Raw genomic sequence first — 17,209 nt, 5'->3', positions numbered from 1 at the left:
GTCGGGGGCCACCGACAGCAGAAGGACATGGAGCTGCTGGAGCGGGGCCAGAGGAGGCCACGGAGATGCTGGGAGGGCTGGAGCCCCTCTGCTGGGAGGGGGGGCTGAGAGTTGGGGGGTTCAGCCTGGAGAAGAGAAGGCTCCGGGGAGACCTTGGAGCCCCTTCCAGTCCCTAAAGAAGGGGGGCTCCAGGAAAGCTGGGGAGGGACTCTGGATGAGGGAGGGGAGCCCTAGAAGGAGGGGGAAGGGTTTGACACTGGAAGAGGGGAGATGGAGCTGAGATGTGGGGAAGAACTTGTTTGGTGTGAGGGTGGTGAGAGCCTGGCCCAGGTTGCCCCGAGAAGCTGTGGCTGCCCCATCCCTGGAGGGGTTCAAGGCCAGGTTGGAGGGGGCTTGGAGCAACCTGGTCTGGTGGGAGGTGTCCCTGCTCCTTGGACGAAAAGGCTTTGAACGGTTCCTTCCAACCCAAACCATTCAATGATTCTAAGACGTGGCTGATGACCCGCAGGGTGCGTGGGCTGGCATGTCCCCTGCATTGGTGGCTTGTCCTTGCTCGTCCCTGCTGTGGGCCACCCAGCCCGCCATCGCCTGCCGTGAGGAACTGTCCTGACACCAGCGCTTTCCTGGAACCTTTTAAACCCTGTGGAGGTGATCCCAACCCCTAGGGCTGAGCTCCAGCCCCACAGCAGTAAGAAAGCCACCTTTGTGACCCTCTGTGAGTCTCTCCTGCGGGATCTCCACCTCTGCTACTGGGAATACTAGGAATGATCTCTGAGGTCCCTTCCAACCACCACAATTCTGTGATTCTGTGATTCTGTGAATACTGGCTCCTCTGCGGGGTCAGCCCCAGGCACCTTCCTGGTGGTGAGGGTTTGGAGCATCCCAAGGGCAGCCGGATGCTGCCGCTGATGGTGGGGAAGTTATGGGTGGGATGGCACCAGGGGGGGATCTGCTTCTGTCAGGGTGAGATGTTCCCAGCTATCGTGATGGAGAGGGGAGGAGAAATCCTCCTGTGTATCGCCAGGCTCTCTCTGTTGGTGAATTTAAAACGCCTGGTTCCCCTCTTGGGAGCTTCCAGCTTTGCTCTGCCAGCCCCATGGTCCCTTCCAGCCTGGCCTTTTTTTTGCTGCAGCAGGACTTGGGCGATCATGCTTAGAGACCGCTGCCCGTCCCTCTGCCCGCGCAGGCAGCGGTGCTGCCGCCGTACAGCCCTGCCTCTGCTTTGCCCTCTGCAGCACCGCGGCACCCTGCCACCGCCGGGCTTCATGTGAGAGATGGCGAACGCCGAGGTGAGCGTCCCTGTGGGTGATGTGGTGGTTGTACCAAGTGATGGGAACGAAGGGGAGAACCCGGAGGATACCAAAACCCAAGTGATCCTGCAGCTCCAGCCGGTGCAGCAAGGGTGAGTTGGATGGGACTTGGTGTGTCTGGGTGGTGCGGGGTGGGATGGGATGGGGAAGAAGTGGGGAGGAGGGGGGTGTCCGTGTAGATTTTTGTGGTGTGGGGACCCAGCGTCGCTGCGTTTTCCAGGACTGCGTCGGGTTTGTGCCACGCAGGGTAGAGAGGAAAATACAACACCAAAAAAAAAAAAAAAGCTTTTGTGTCTGTCGCTGCCACGGTGCCTCCGAGGACTGAAATGGTCCTGTGGGGACGTGCCCGTGCCATGCAGTCTCTGGATTTGGTGATGGCTGTGGCAGTGGGGACGCAGCGAGATGGTCACGGTGCTGCTCCGGCCACCCGTCCTCCTGGTCTGCCTCTTCCCTCTGCAGCCCCAGGGTGGGTTTTTGCCACGCTGCAGCTGCTGCACGTGATGGTCTGTGCCCCTGTGCCCACATCTGCATATGCAGATCTGTGCCAGCTTTTCCCCGAAATAACCTTCCTCTAAAATCCAACGAAGCTGGGACGTCGGAGGGAATTTTGTGGTACTCCTGACAGCTGCTGCGGAGAAGTGGCTGCCACCAGGCACTTCATCTTAACTCTGGATCAATCAGGATGTAAATATCCTGGCGCTCCAGCTTGATGATATTCAGAGGGCAGGGTGGCTGTAGGCCTGGCAGTGACTCTTCCCTGCGTGATCACCCCGTGCTGCAGTGTCACACGGGGCTGGGAGGGAAATCCTGGGGCATTGAGCTCTGCTTCCTGTTGTGGTGGGGAGCTGCCTGTGTCAGAAAGCAGAGGAGAAGGCAGAGGGAAACTTGCTGCAGAGCTGCTTCGGTGGCGCTGGCACCGCGGAGAGTGAGATGACAGGACTGGGAACGCCTCTGCGTGTTTCACTCCTTGGGATTGTCATCCTCTTTTGTACGTGCCAAAAAAATGCCAGTGATTGAAACTGTATCAAACAAAATCCTCATCCCTCAAGGACGGGGAAGAAGGAAACGAACTGAATTTTTAACCCCGTGCTGTGAATCTTAAAGTTTCTGCCATTTGTATCATTTTTTTTAATCAATGCACGCTTTCACAACAGGATTTACCAAGAGGGCTCGGAGGCCAGCGCCGCCGTAGTGGCCGTGGAAACCCACACCATCCACAAGCTGGAAGAAGGGATCGGTGAGTTCCCCCTTGGCGTGGGCAGAATCCCCTCCTCTGCAGGGCTGAGCTGGTGTCTCCTTTTCCCTGGGCTTCCTTCTGGCTCTGCCCCTGCAGATGCTGATTCCCAGGCATGGATGAGGGTGCAGGGTCTGGGCATACTCTGGAATAAGACTCTGCTGTTACTGCTTGGTCTCAAAAAGTCCTGGAACTGAGATCCTGGCTGTCCTGCAATGAATGGTAAGGGCTCCCAGGGGGTCCAGGGGAGCCGAGGTTTCACCCTAGACAGACACCAGACAGGCAACAACAGGCAAGAATGATGATTATGAGGATGGCCTCTTGATGGTTAACCTATGATGGTTATGAGCACACTGTGGTTGGTGGGTCTTTGCTGAACGAACAGCCTGACGATTTGGGTTGGATGTTCAGAAGAACGGGCAGGTTGGCTCCAAGTGCTCTCTGCCATCCTGAGGAGAAGGTGAGGAAAAGCTCCTGTCGTTAGGTGCTGTCGTTAGATCTCGACTACTCTTCTGCTTCCTGTGTGGGTGTGGGGCTTTTGGCAGCATTAGCAGAAAGTCTGCCTGTGAAGAGAATATATTATCAGTAAATATCTGATATCGCTGCTAAACAGATACCGGAGCTCCAAGAAAACTGAGAGGCATCTGTGCTGCAAATTTTAAAGCATTTCGTTTCCACAGATTGTTCTCATTGACCCTGCCCCCCCCTTACAGATGTGTTGGGTTTCTGATCTCGCGTTCTCCTGATAGAGGAGCTTCACTTTGAGTGTTGCTATATTAAAAAGCAGATGCCAGTTGCTGTTAGAGCTAGTAATTGGAGGAGACTAAGAGGTCCTGAACTGGGATCAGCCCTTCTTTTGGTTTACTGAGTGCAGATCTCACAACCTGTGAGTTTTCACCTCCCTCCTTGTGGGATTTGAGCCTCTTGGGTGGAGAGTTTCATTTTCACCCCTTCCTCCCTCAGACCCCAGCACCATTGAAGCGAACGAGGAGATCGAGATCGCCTATCCCATCACCTGCGGGGAGAGCAAAGCCATCCTGCTCTGGAAGAAGTTTGTCTGTCCAGGAATCAATGTCAAGTGCGTAAAGGTAAGGGAGTTTTCACAGCAGGTTCCTTCTCTGCTCTCAAAGTCTGGGGCTTGACCTTCTCAGGACTTTTTCCTCTTTCATCTGAGTCTTATCCTGGAGCAGAGTGACTTTCCCTTTGCAGCGTGCTGGATTGTTAGCAATAAAATTGTTTCTGGCATGAGGAGAAGCAGGGGAGGAGCAGGGTAGAATCACAGAATGGTTTGGGTTGGAAGGGACCTCAAAGATCATTGAGTTCCAACCCCCCTGCCCTGGGCAGGGACACCTCCCACCAGAGCAGGTTGCTCAAGGCCCCATCCAGCCTGGCCTTGAACCCCTCCAGGGATGGGGCAGCCACAACTTCCCTGGGCAACTTGTTCCAGTGTCTCACCACCCTCAGAGTAAAAGGGTAAGGAGCGAAGGCCTGTCACCCACCTTATATTTCAGTGCAGCTCTTGACTGCTGTTTAAAGCAGGGTCACATTTGGCGTTTGACAAGGGACATGGAGCTGAAGGCAAGCAGGGGATGCGTACTGAGATCTGCCAGAGCTTTTCTTCCTTGTCTCTGTCCCTTGGTGCCTTGATACTTCCCTCCTGTCACTTCCTCAGCGAGCAGGTTGCATCGAGAAGAGAAATCTTGCTGTTACCTATTTCCCCTTGAGACTGTGGACTGTAAGAGCTGATGCCCTGAGTCCCCGTGCGCTGCTGCAGCGACAGCACTGTGTTGCTGACCCTTGATGGGAACTGTCTGAGTCACTGGAGCGGGACAGAACAGATTCCCAAGTGAATACCTCTGTCAGCCAGATGTTGCCGGGCTGTTTGATGTTACAGGAGTGTCCCGTAATGATCTCCAAGATGACTGTACGTGTTCACAGAAGGAGCTAATTTGGTTGGTGTTTTCATCCGAAAGCCTTCAGGGCTGTTCTTGGCAGGAGCGGTGTGGTTCGGATGCCGATGGCTGGCAGGTCATCCCTGCAAACATACCCATTCTGGAGTTATAGGCATTGCTGTGCCGAGGGGATCCAAGCTGGCAGGGATTTGGGAAGCAGCTCCTCTCTCTGGGTAGAAGTGGGGGTTTAGATGAGCTGTGGGCTGGCTGTGTTGGCTGTCCCTCTAAAGTCTCCCTGTTTGCTGAGCCTTTGCTTATCTCGTTGGCAGTTCAATGACCAGCTGATCAGCCCGAAGCATTTTGTTCACCTGGCTGGGAAGTCTACCCTGAAGGACTGGAAGAGAGCCATTCGCCTCGGAGGAATCATGCTGAGGTATTTGACTTGCCTAACCCTCTCTCCAGCTTCAGGGCTTCATCACTGCAGCTGCAGGATCCCAAGAAGGGATTTTTGTCTGCTTTGCAGTCCCCGGGAGATCTCTCAGAAGCTCACATTACTTGGCCAGCAGCCTGCAGAGATCCTGGCCCCGTGGTCTGAGGGACAGGATTCTTCATCCTGTGCAGAAGTGGCCTCGCCTGGGGAACCTTGTACTTGGTGGGGGTGGAATAGGACTGGAGCCCTGCATCTGAAGCTGGGGAACAGCTTGGATTTGTCATTTGAAAGCCCTGCAGGAGATGTTTTGTTTGCAGGGTGGCACTGAGTCTCCCTTTCTCCATCCCTCCCATGGCCCGTAGCATTCCTAGGTGGAATATACTCCCTTTTATCTCCGGGCTGAGATTTGAGCTGAGCTTGGTTTCTCTCCTCACTCCCTGCACAGGAAGATGATGGACTCGGGGCAAATCGATTTCTACCAGCACGACAAAGTCTGTACCAACACCTGCAGGAGCACCAAGTTCGATCTCCTGATCAGCAGCGCCAGAGCACCGGTGCCGGGGCAGCAGAGCGTGGTGCAGACTCCCACATCAGCTGATGGTAGGAAACCAGTTAGTGATGCCACAGGAGTTTCCATCTGATACTCCTTTCCCTCTGATGCTCCTCTCCCTCCCTGGGCTGATCAAAGCAGGTTGAAACCCCACACACACACATTTTACACCTTCTCCCCAAGCCCCTCCCTGGGCTGATCAAAGCAGGTTGAAATCCCCCCCACACACTTTACACCTTCTCCCCAAGTGTAGCGGGGCAGTCCCACCGTTCAGGAGACTGCTCTGGTTTCTGGGAAGGAAAATGCTCCTGGTGGCTGCTCAGAGAGGTCTCAGGAGCATCTGTCAGGGAGCTCTGCTCTGTGGTAGTGGGAGGGCTGGAAGACGGTGTGAAGCAGTGAGTAGAGGCAGCCTTGGGAGCCAGGGGAGGGTCACCTTGAAGGGATCCCCGTTCTGGGGTCACCCTGTGAGCAAACATCTGAGAGAGCTTGTACAGTGTTTCCTGATGTCCTTTTTGAGGGTGTATTGCAAAGGCATGAGATGGGCTGAGGCTTAGAAATGAATCTCGGCCTGCTGACCTCCTCTGGAGCAGCTGCAGGACATCCATGAGCAGGGTGTGATGGATGGATGTCATTTGGTTGTCATTCCAACTGGAAATTCTCAGCAAATCTTGGGCAGAAAGGGATCTCTTTGCTGAAGTTAGAGGAGAATCATAGAATGGTTTGGGTTGGAAGGATCCTTGAAGATCATCGAGTTCCAACCCCCCTGCCCTGGGCAGGGACACCTCCCACCAGACCAGGTTGCTCAAAGTCCCCTCCAACCTGCCCTTGAGAAGAGCACTCCCAGCCATACCGCGCCGTGCAGCTGGGCAGGTGACATGTCTCTAAGGCCCTGGAGGGGTGGGATGGCAGGGTTGTCCATAGCCTAAGGAGAATCTCCTGGAAAGCACATGGTGAAACCATACTATGGCTGCGGATTGGTTTAGTCCCAAATTTGACCCAGAAATTTAGGATTGAGTCAGATCCATTTCCCCTTCTATAAACCAGCTTGGACCCTCATTTCTTGAGAGATTTGGGCATCTCTGCTGGTGATGCGAGGGGAGAAGGGTGGCTGGGCTGAGGCTTATTTGTTCCCTTCTTTATTCTGATCCCTTTCTGCTCTTTTTATACCAGGACTCCAGTTTTGTTTTATGGAGGGCACATGGTATTCCCTCCAGAAGCCCCAGAGCCTTTCACAATCACGGTTCAAATGAGAAGCAGCAATATTTGCTTTTAGCTAATTCGGCTGAAAGAAGCCAGGCACAAACAACCTGACCACAAGAGTCCAAAAAAAAGAGCCCTGGGGGGGTTGGAAAGCAAAGCAGGGATTCAGGGCTGGCACTGGGGGTGCCACAGAGGGGGCTGATGTTGCCTCTCTGGCAGGGAGCATCACCCAGATCGCGCTGTCGGAGGAGAGCATGGAGGAGGGGATCGAGTGGAACTCGGCTCTGACGGCTGCCGTCACCATGGCCACTGAGGAAGGCATGAAAAAGGACACAGATGAGATCTCGGGTAAGCTCAGGGTGTTGTTTGGGTCTTTTTTTTTCCTCCTCTCCTCGCCTGTTACTTTCTGGAGACTGAAATGCTGAAAATAAGGAGAGTTTAGGCAATGACAGAGCTGTCCCCCAGCCCCTCGGCTGTCCCAGCAGTTCCTGGGTGTGCAGGGCTCCTACCAAATGGAGCTCCTCACTGCAGACTTCAGCCCTGGCCTCGTGGCTGATGGATGATCCTCCAGATCAGTTGCTACTAGTTTATTTTATTTGTTATAAGGATGTAGACATCTGGCAGCGTGGAGCTAGAGTGAAGGCATCAGTGAGCAGTGTCTGTTAGTACCCTGTCACCTCTCTTGGCTGAGTCTCTCCGGCTGCGGTGCTTTGCCTTCCCTCTCAGGATCAGCACGGAAGCTTGGGCAGAATTTCCTCAAACACAAAGATTTTAAGCTCTGCCTCTTGCACGGATGAACAGAGGCAGTGAAATGTTGCCTTGGAAGTCATGGTGCTGCTTGAAAACATGTTAGAGCTCCTCACTGCAGACTTCAGCCCTGGCCTTGTGGCTGATGGATAGATCAGTTGCTACTAGTTTATTTTGTTTGTTATAAGGATGTAGACATCTGGCAGCGTGGAGCTAGAGTGAAGGCATCAGTGAGCAGTGTCTGTTAGTACCCTGTCACCTCTCTTGGCTGAGTCTCTCCGGCTGCGGTGCTTTGCCTTCCCTCTCAGGATCAGCACGGAAGCTTGGGCAGAATTTCCTCAAACACAAAGATTTTAAGCTCTGCCTCTTGCACGGATGAACAGAGGCAGTGAAATGTTGCCTTGGAAGTCATGGTGCTGCTTGAAAACATGTTAGTGATTCTCTGCCTGGCTCTGTTTTACTTCTTTGTTTTGGTTTTTCTTTTTTTTTTGGCGTGTTATATCCACCCCAATGGCCAAATGAGAAGTCGTCTTGCAAAGTTACTCTTGCCTGAAAGGTTTAAGGTAGTTTTATAGGAAAATGCCAAATGCTCATAAGTGTTGACTTCTTGTTCCCTCTCCTGGTGCCAGAGGACACACTGATGTTCTGGAAGGGAATAGCTGATGTGGGGCTGATGGAAGAGGTTGTGTGCAACATCCAGAAGGAGATAGAAGAAGTCCTGAGAGGCGTCCAGCAGAGATTGGGTCAGTCTCCCTTCCAGATGACAGGTAGGTTGTGAGCCGCAGCCTCTGGCTCTGCGGAGGGGAAGGATGCTCAAAAGGGCAGCTGGAGGCCAAAATTAAAAGTGCCAAGGCTGATGAGCAAGCTACTGCTCATTACCTGAGCTGCAGGAGCCTGGTGTAGGTGTGGTCTCAGCCTGCCCAACTGTGAAATGCACTCGGTGATGCCACTGCAGGGCACAAGGACACAACACACCACCCTATCCCCTGAGCAGAAATGAGCCTGGCAACTTGCTGAGGCCATGGGGCCACTGTCTTCAGCTCCTGGCCCTCGAGAAAGCCTGCCCAGAGTCACTTCTCAGACCAGAGTTATTCAAACGCTTTTCTCCGTGCCAGTGCAGGCTGGAACAGGTCCTGCCCCCTCACTCCTCCTTCTGTCTTCACTCGTGCCAGAAAACCTGGTTTTGGGGCCGAACCAGATGAGGGAACTGATCTGGGTTAAAAATAACTCCTCTCCCCTCTTTAGGGTTATTTTTAACTTGGATTGGTTCCCTAATCCAGTTCAGCACAGGGTTTGAGAGCACCTCTTGTCGATGCTCTTGCTGAGGGACCATCCACGGAGCCACAAACTTCGCTTTACCCAGGACATTTTTTTTATTTATTTTCTCATTTAGCTTTGGGCCGGCGGATCTTTGTGTCTGGTAGGTGGCAGCTTTTGGAAGCTGGGAGTGATTGAAGTCAGTGGATTAGAATAGAAATTTTGCACAGCTTTCAGCGGAGCTGGCATGTTAATGACACTGTCAGCAGCATGGGGTGATGAGTTGTAGGTGGAGAGCTCGTTTGTATCTCTCTGATTGCAAATTATGCTTTCATTTGCAGCCGTTTTGAGCTGCTTGGCTGACACATCTCTGTTTCGTTTGCTTTATCATGTGAATGGGATTTATTTAGTCCTTGGATGTCAGAAGGATGCGGGAGCGGGGTCTGCCCTTGTCAGCCAGCCCTTGCGAAAGAACAGAGGTGGTTTTGTGAAAAGCAGCAGAGCATTTTTGGTGTAATACGAGCATCTTTTGAGTATTTGACTGTGGGACTACACCTGAGGGACCAGGCGTTCGTCCCCACGCGCTTTCCTTGCAGATGCTGCAGTCTTGAACAACGTCGCCCACACGTTTGGCCTAATGGACACAGTCAAGAAGGTGCTGGACAACAGGAAAAACCAGACAGAGCAAGGAGAGGAACAGTTTCTTTACACGCTGGCAGGTACAGCCTTGGGAGGCTTCTCATCCTCCTGCTGCTGTCGGGAGCTGAACCCAAATGTGAAAATTCATTGGGGGTTGTTACTCAATCCACGCTGCCCGAAACAAGCGCATCCCAATCCCTTTCCATCTTTGGGCTTGTGTGGAATTTCCCCTCTCCCTTCCCTCGTGGTGAGCAGTTGCCTGGAGCGTTGGACAGCCCAAATCTGTGCCCTTTGCAGCAGCCAGGGTGCTGGGAGGGGGAAGAGTCCCATTCCCTTGGCATTGGGAAATAGGTGCTGTGTGGCAGATATCTGAGCTGCAGGCGGTGCCATGCTGTGCCCGAGTTAATCAGCTTCTCAGAGTAGAAGTTCTCTTCTCTTGGCGTGGAGCTATCAGGTGTCTTACACGGCTTCCCCTGAGCTGAAGCCAATAACCTGACCTGGATTCCCCAGGGCTGGATGGTGTCTCCCTCCTCACCCTCTCCTGTAGGACCTGTTCTTATCTGGGATGTCATGGTCCCCTACTGCCCTGGATAAATGAGATCACTGTGTTACTTCCTCCAGCGTTCACGCAGACAAGGATCGAGGGAGATGTTTGGTTGACCTGCTCCTTGTCCCCAGTAGAGATGGGGAGGGGACCTGCTCCTGGGGAGGGGACACAGTCAAGCTCAGGAAGCAGTTCCTGTTGCCTGGAGAGGCTTGTTCACTTTCCTTTCTAGGCAGATCTTGCTTGGGGGCAGAAATTACCATCTCCTCACCAGTAGGAGTAGCCAACTGGTGTAGAGCGTTGCCTGTTCCTTCTCCAGGTGCAGACAGGCAGCCAAAGCAGGTTGAGTGGGAGCAGAACATTGCCTGGGTGGCAAGAGAATCTGGCCTTTCCCTTCAGTGGGGACCTGCTCCTGGGGAGGGGACACAGTCAAGCTCAGGAAGCAGTTCCTGTTGCCTGGAGAGGCTTGTTCACTTTCCTTTCTAGGCAGATCTTGCTTGGGGGCAGAAATTACCATCTCCTCACCAGTAGGAGTAGCCAACTGGTGTAGAGCGTTGCCTGTTCCTTCTCCAGGTGCAGACAGGCAGCCAAAGCAGGTTGAGTGGGAGCAGAACATTGCCTGGGTGGCAGGAGAATCTGGCCTTTCCCTTCAGTGCAGTTCAAATCTTGAGTGAAATGCTAAGATCACCCTCAACTGCATGGTTTGAAGACCTCCTGTCACAAACATGGAGTGTAGTGGTTGTTTGGAGACCTCCCTGGGTGGTTTGGAGACCTCCTGTTGCAAACATGTGGTGTAGTGGTTGGTTGGAGACCTTCTTGGGTGGTTTGGAGACCTCCTGTTGCAAACATGGGGTGTAGTGGTTGTTTGGAGACCTTCCTGGGTGGTTTGGAGACCTCCTGTCCCAAACATGGGGTGTAGTGGTTGGTTGGAGACCTCCCTGGGTGGTTTGGAGACCTCCTGTCCCAAACATGGGGTGTAGTGGTTGTTTGGAGACCTCCCTGGGTGGTTTGGAGACCTCCTGTCCCAAACATGGGATGTAGTGGTTGTTTGGAGACCACTCTGAGTGGTTTGGAGAGGCAGGTTGAGTGGGAGCAGAACATTGCCTGGGTGGCAGGAGAATCTGGCCTTTCCCTTCAGTGCAGTTCAAATCTTGAGTGAAATGCTAAGATCACCCTCAACTGCATGGTTTGAAGACCTCCTGTCACAAACATGGAGTGTAGTGGTTGTTTGGAGACCTCCCTGGGTGGTTTGGAGACCTCCTGTTGCAAACATGTGGTGTAGTGGTTGGTTGGAGACCTTCTTGGGTGGTTTGGAGACCTCCTGTTGCAAACATGGGGTGTAGTGGTTGTTTGGAGACCTTCCTGGGTGGTTTGGAGACCTCCTGTCACAAACATGGGGTGTAGTGGATGTTTGGAGACCTCCTGTTGCAAACATGGGGTGTAGTGGTTGGTTGGAGACCTCCCTGGGTGGTTTGGAGACCTCTTGTCCCAAACATGAGGTGTAGTGGTTGGTTGTGGAGCCCACGAGCCCCCAGGAGCTCCTTTAGCCGTTCTCTTTGCAGACCTGGAGCGGCAACTGGAAGAGCAGAAGAAACTTGCCAAGGACCAGAAGGCGAAGTCCCAAACCATCCAGAACGTGGTGCTGATGCCCGTCAGCGCTCCCAAACCCCCCAAGAGACCCCGCCTGCAGCGCCCGGCCTCCGCCACCGTCCTCAGCCCCTCCACCCCCATCCAACAGCCTCAGTTCACCGTCATCTCCCCCATCGCCATCGCGCCCGTCGGACAACAGTTCTCCGTGGGCAACATCCCGGTGGCAACCATTAGCCAAGGCTCCAGCCCGGTGACTGTTCACACCTTACCCTCTGGCTCCCAGCTCTTCCGATACGCCACCGTGGTGTCCTCCTCCAAGACCAGTTCCTCCGACACGGTCACCCTCCACCCGTCCTCCAGCCTGGCGCTCCTGAGCTCGGCAGCCATGCAGGACAGCGGTGCCTTGGCCAACGTGGCGGCGGTGGTCAACCCCGTGGAACTGGTGGCCATGGAATCTGGTCTCACTTCCACCATCCAAGCCGTGGAGGGCACCTCGGATGATGGGCAAACCATCATAGAGATCGACCCGGCGCCGGATCCCGAAGCGGATACGGATGAGTCGGAGGGTAAAGCTGTGATCCTGGAGACAGAGCTGAGGACTGAGGAGAAAGTGGTGGGAGATGTGGAAGACCATCAGCACCAGGTCCATAACGTGGAGATTGTGGTCTTGGAGGACTAGCGGGGGGGAAGGCAAAGCGCCAGTTTGGGGAAGAGTTGGGAATTTGTTTGATTTTGGGCTTTTTTTGTTAAGCATCTTTTCCAGCCACCCCATTTGTTTCCATGGATATTTTTTGTTGTACTGTATATAATATATATATAATTATTATTATTTTTTTTAAACAAACAAACAAAAAAAAAGCTGGAGAAACACGTGAGACCTGGAAAAGGCTCTGTCTCCGTGGAGCACTGAACAATTCCACCTGTTGGCAGGGTGAAGGAGAGACTGGATCTCTGCTGAACCACCCAGCCGCGAGGAACTGGACGAGGGCTCCTGGCGCCCAGCGCGCCCTGGCCCAGACCCGCACGTGGTGCTTCTGCTCCTGGCCCCCATGGTTTTTATTTCAGAGAGACAATAACCAGTGGCTGGAGCGTTGATGTGACTGTGGAAAGGGGGGTGACGGCTTTGGGGTGGAACAGGTACCTCATTTGTATTTTTATTTTCCCCCAGGGAAGGGAATTCCGTCGGACTCTTCACTGTCACCTCAACTCGGATTTTTTTAATTATTATTCTTGCTTTGGGGATGGCGACAGTAACCCTGCCTTTACTGTCCATATTCTCCTCCTCCTCCTCCTCCACATGAATTGTTTTTATATCTTTTTTTTTTTTAATTATTATTATTATTTGTTTGCTTTCCCTTCCCTTGTCCAGATTTCCCAGCTGCAAAGCCCCGGGACCTACTCTCGCCAGTCTCAGGGGCGTTCCCTCTATCCCAGTCCTTCCTCTTCCCAGTCTCGGGGCGTTCCCTCTATCCCAATCCCTCCTCTTCCCAGTTTTGGAGGGTTCCCTCTATCCCAGTCCTTCTTCTTCCTGCTCTCGGAGGTCTTCTCACTCTCGGGGGGTTCCCTCTATCCCAATCCCTCCTCTTCCCAGTTTTGGAGGGTTCCCTCTATCCCAATCCTTCTCCCCAGTCTTGGGAGGTTCCCTCTATCCCAGTCCCTCCTCTTCCTGCTCTCGGGGGGTTCCCTCTATCCCAATCCCTCTTCTTCCCAGTCTCGGAGGGTTCCCTCTATTCCAATCCTTCTTCTCCCCAGTCTCGGGGCATTCCCTCTATCCCAGTCCCTCCTCTTCCTGCTCTTGAGGGCTTCCCTCTATCCCAATCCCTCCTCTTCCCAGTTTTGGAGGGTTCCCTCTATCCCAGTCCCTCCTCTTCCCAGTTTTGGAGGGTTCCCTCTATCCCAGTCCCTCATTTTCCCACTCTCGGGGGGTTCCCTCTATCCCAATCCCTCTTCTTCTCACTCTTGGGGGGTTCCCTCTATCCCAATCCTTCTTCTTCTCACTCTTGGGGGGTTCCCTCTATCCCATTCCCTCCTCTTCCCAGTCTTGGGGGGGTTCCCTCTATCCCAGTCCCTCCTCTTCCCACTCTTGGGGGGTTCCCTCTATCCCAATCCCTCCTCTTCTGAGTCTTGGAGGGTTCCCTCTATCCCAATCCTTCTTCTCTCCAGTCTCGGGGCATTCCCTCTATCCCAATCCCTCGTTTTCCCACTCTCTGGGGGTTCCCTCTATCCCAATCCCTCCTCTTCCCACTGTTGGGGGGTTCCCTCTATCCCAGTCCTTCCTCTTCCCAGTTTTGGAGGGTTCCCTCTATTCCAGTCCCTCCTCTTCCCAGTCTCGGAGGGTTCCCTCTATCCCAGTCCCTCCTCTTCCCACTCTCAGGGGGGTTCCCTCTATCCCAATCCCTCTTCTTCCCAGTCTCAGAGGGTTCCCTCTATCCCAGTCCTTCTTCTCCCCAGTCTCGGGGCATTCCCTCTATCCCAATCCCTCTTCTTCTCACTCTCGGGGGGTTCCCTCTATCCCAATCCCTCCTCTTCCCAGTTTTGGAGGGTTCCCTCTATCCCAATCCTTCTTCTTCCTGCTCTCAGAGGGTTCCCTCTATCCCAATCCTTCTTCTCCCCAGTCTCGGGGCATCCCCTCTATCCCAATCCCTCTTCTTCTCACTCTTGGGGGGTTCCCTCTATCCCAATCCTTCTTCTTCTCACTCTTGGGGGGTTCCCTCTATCCCATTCCCTCCTCTTCCCAGTCTTGGGGGGGTTCCCTCTATCCCAGTCCCTCCTCTTCCCACTCTTGGGGGGTTCCCTCTATCCCAATCCCTCCTCTTCTGAGTCTTGGAGGGTTCCCTCTATCCCAATCCTTCTTCTCTCCAGTCTCGGGGCATTCCCTCTATCCCAATCCCTCGTTTTCCCACTCTCTGGGGGTTCCCTCTATCCCAATCCCTCCTCTTCCCACTGTTGGGGGGTTCCCTCTATCCCAGTCCTTCCTCTTCCCAGTTTTGGAGGGTTCCCTCTATTCCAGTCCCTCCTCTTCCCAGTCTCGGAGGGTTCCCTCTATCCCAGTCCCTCCTCTTCCCACTCTCAGGGGGGTTCCCTCTATCCCAATCCTTCTTCTTCTCACTCTTGGGGGGTTCCCTCTATCCCATTCCCTCCTCTTCCCAGTCTTGGGGGGGTTCCCTCTATCCCAGTCCCTCCTCTTCCCACTCTTGGGGGGTTCCCTCTATCCCAATCCCTCTTCTTCCCAGTCTCGGAGGGTTCCCTCTATCCCAGTCCCTCCTCTTGCCTGTTTTGGAAGGTTCCCTCTATTCCAATCCTTCTTCTTCCTGCTCTCGGGGGGTTCCCTCTATCCCAATCCCTCCTCTTCTGAGTCTTGGAGGGTTCCCTCTATCCCAATCCTTCTTCTTCTCACTCTTGGGGGGTTCCCTCTATCCCAATCCCTCCTCTTCTGAGTCTTGGAGGGTTCCCTCTATCCCAATCCTTCTTCTTCTCACTCTTGGGGGGTTCCCTCTATCCCAGGCCCTCCTCTTGCCTGTTTTGGAAGGTTCCCTCTATTCCAATCCTTCTTCTTCCTGCTCTCGGGGGGTTCCCTCTATCCCAATCCCTCCTCTTCTGAGTCTTGGAGGGTTCCCTCTATCCCAATCCTTCTTCTTCTCACTCTTGGGGGGTTCCCTCTATCCCAGGCCCTCCTCTTGCCTGTTTTGGAAGGTTCCCTCTATTCCAATCCTTCTTCTTCCTGCTCTCGGGGGGTTCCCTCTATCCCAATCCCTCCTCTTCTGAGTCTTGGAGGGTTCCCTCTATCCCAATCCTTCTTCTTCTCACTCTTGGGGGGTTCCCTCTATCCCAGGCCCTCCTCTTGCCTGTTTTGGAAGGTTCCCTCTATTCCAATCCTTCTTCTTCCTGCTCTCGGGGGGTTCCCTCTATCCCAATCCCTCCTCTTCTGAGTCTTGGAGGGTTCCCTCTATCCCAATCCTTCTTCTTCTCACTCTTGGGGGGTTCCCTCTATCCCAGGCCCTCCTCTTGCCTGTTTTGGAAGGTTCCCTCTATTCCAATCCTTCTTCTTCCTGCTCTCGGGGGGTTCCCTCTATCCCAATCCCTCCTCTTCTGAGTCTCTGGGGGGGTTCCCTCTATCCCAGTCCCTCCTCTTCCTGCTCTTGGGGGGTTCCCTCTATCCCAATCCCTCCTCTTCCTGCTCTCGGAGGGTTCCCTCTATCCCAATCCTTCTCTCCAGTCTCGGGGCATTCCCTCTATCCCAATCCCTCCTCTTCCCAGTTTTGGAGGGTTCCCTCTATCCCAATCCCTCCTCTTCCCACTCTCTGGGGGTTCCCTCTATCCCAGTCCCTCCTCTTCCCACTCTTGGGGGGTTCCCTCTATCCCAGTCCCTCCTCTTGCCTGTTTTGGAAGGTTCCCTCTATTCCAATCCTTCTTCTTCCTGCACTCGGGGGGTTCCCTCTATCCCAATCCCTCCTCTTCCCAGTCTCTGGGGGGGTTCCCTCTATCCCAGTCCCTCCTCTTCCTGCTCTTGGGGGGTTCCCTCTATCCCAATCCCTCCTCTTCCTGCTCTCGGAGGGTTCCCTCTATCCCAATCCTTCTCTCCAGTCTCGGGGCATTCCCTCTATCCCAATCCCTCCTCTTCCCAGTTTTGGAGGGTTCCCTCTATCCCAATCCCTCCTCTTCCCACTCTCTGGGGGTTCCCTCTATCCCAGTCCCTCCTCTTCCCACTCTTGGGGGGTTCCCTCTATCCCAGTCCCTCCTCTTGCCTGTTTTGGAAGGTTCCCTCTATTCCAATCCTTCTTCTTCCTGCACTCGGGGGGTTCCCTCTATCCCAATCCCTCCTCTTCCCAGTCTCTGGGGGGGTTCCCTCTATCCCAGTCCCTCCTCTTCCCACTCTTGGGGGGTTCCCTCTATCCCAGTCCCTCCTCTTGCCTGTTTTGGAAGGTTCCCTCTATTCCAATCCTTCTTCTTCCTGCTCTCGGGGGGTTCCCTCTATCCCAATCCCTCCTCTTCCCAGTCTCTGGGGGGGTTCCCTCTATCCCAGTCCCTCCTCTTCCTGCTCTTGGGGGGTTCCCTCTATCCCAATCCCTCCTCTTCCTGCTCTCGGAGGGTTCCCTCTATCCCAATCCTTCTCTCCAGTCTCGGGGCATTCCCTCTATCCCAATCCCTCCTCTTCCCAGTTTTGGAGGGTTCCCTCTATCCCAATCCCTCCTCTTCCCACTCTCTGGGGGTTCCCTCTATCCCAATCTTTCTTCTCTCCAGTCTCGGGGCATTCCCTCTATCCCAGTCCCTCCTCTTCCCAGTTTTGGAGGGTTCCCTCTATCCCAATCCCTCCTCTCCCATGGCACTTTTCCCCCATCCCCTTTCCCTGCCTGGCCGGGCTCGGTGCTTCAAAAGCCGCTTGGAGCCTCCGACATCACTTCAACCTTCTTATTTTATTTTTTTCTTTGCAGAAAGGTAAAAATAATAAGAATATTAAAAAGAAAAAAAACCAACAACACAAAATAGCAACTCCAGCTTAAAACCACAACCTCCCCCTTCGCCGCTCGGCGCCGCAGGGACCTTTTGGGGTGTATAAAGCATGTTTGTGCTCTTGCTTTTTCGGGAGAGCTGGACTCCGGATCGGAACAGCTTCCGTTTACACCGTGTGCTGGGGCTGCTCCCCCGCTTCTCGCTTACTCCTTTGCCGGGTTTATTTTTGTATTTTTCTTTTCTTTTCTTCTTTTTGTTGCCGTTTTGGTTTTTTTCCTTCCTTCCTATAACCTCTCGGCAGGATTCGGTGCTGAAATAACGTGCGCTCTGCTGTTTTCCCTCTTTTTCTGTCTTTTTTTTTTTTT

At 53.8% G+C, this 17,209-nt stretch overlaps 2 protein-coding genes across 4 annotated transcripts; both read left to right on the top strand.

The window, feature by feature from the left end:
* Positions 1-333: 333 nt before the first annotated feature.
* On the top strand, positions 334-12,825 carry GMEB1 (glucocorticoid modulatory element binding protein 1). Of its 3 annotated transcripts, XM_014952931.1 has the most exons (10): positions 334-688; positions 1,236-1,402; positions 2,465-2,547; positions 3,508-3,632; positions 4,766-4,869; positions 5,312-5,466; positions 6,836-6,964; positions 7,993-8,130; positions 9,217-9,339; positions 11,366-12,825. In XM_014952931.1, the coding sequence occupies exons 2-10, from the start codon at positions 1,275-1,277 to the stop codon at positions 12,070-12,072; spliced, it is 1,692 nt and encodes a 563-aa protein (XP_014808417.1). In that variant the 5' UTR covers positions 334-688; positions 1,236-1,274; the 3' UTR covers positions 12,073-12,825. The 3 variants fall into 3 exon arrangements, with proteins under 3 accessions (XP_014808417.1, XP_014808416.1, XP_014808419.1); XM_014952930.1 differs by having other exon boundaries at positions 334-1,402; XM_014952933.1 differs by lacking the exons at positions 334-688; positions 1,236-1,402; positions 2,465-2,547 and adding an exon at positions 2,624-2,766.
* On the top strand, positions 12,635-17,203 carry LOC106894308 (formin-2-like). The gene is made up of 3 exons (XM_014952921.1): positions 12,635-12,643; positions 15,390-16,594; positions 16,676-17,203. The coding sequence occupies exons 1-3, from the start codon at positions 12,635-12,637 to the stop codon at positions 16,878-16,880; spliced, it is 1,419 nt and encodes a 472-aa protein (XP_014808407.1). The 3' UTR covers positions 16,881-17,203.
* Positions 17,204-17,209: the final 6 nt, after the last annotated feature.

Source organism: Calidris pugnax, unplaced genomic scaffold (genome assembly GCF_001431845.1).
Source record: "Calidris pugnax isolate Ruff unplaced genomic scaffold, ASM143184v1 scaffold243, whole genome shotgun sequence".
In the NCBI taxonomy this organism is placed as follows: Eukaryota; Metazoa; Chordata; class Aves; order Charadriiformes; family Scolopacidae; genus Calidris; species Calidris pugnax.
This window is presented reverse-complemented; position numbering and strand designations above follow the sequence as displayed.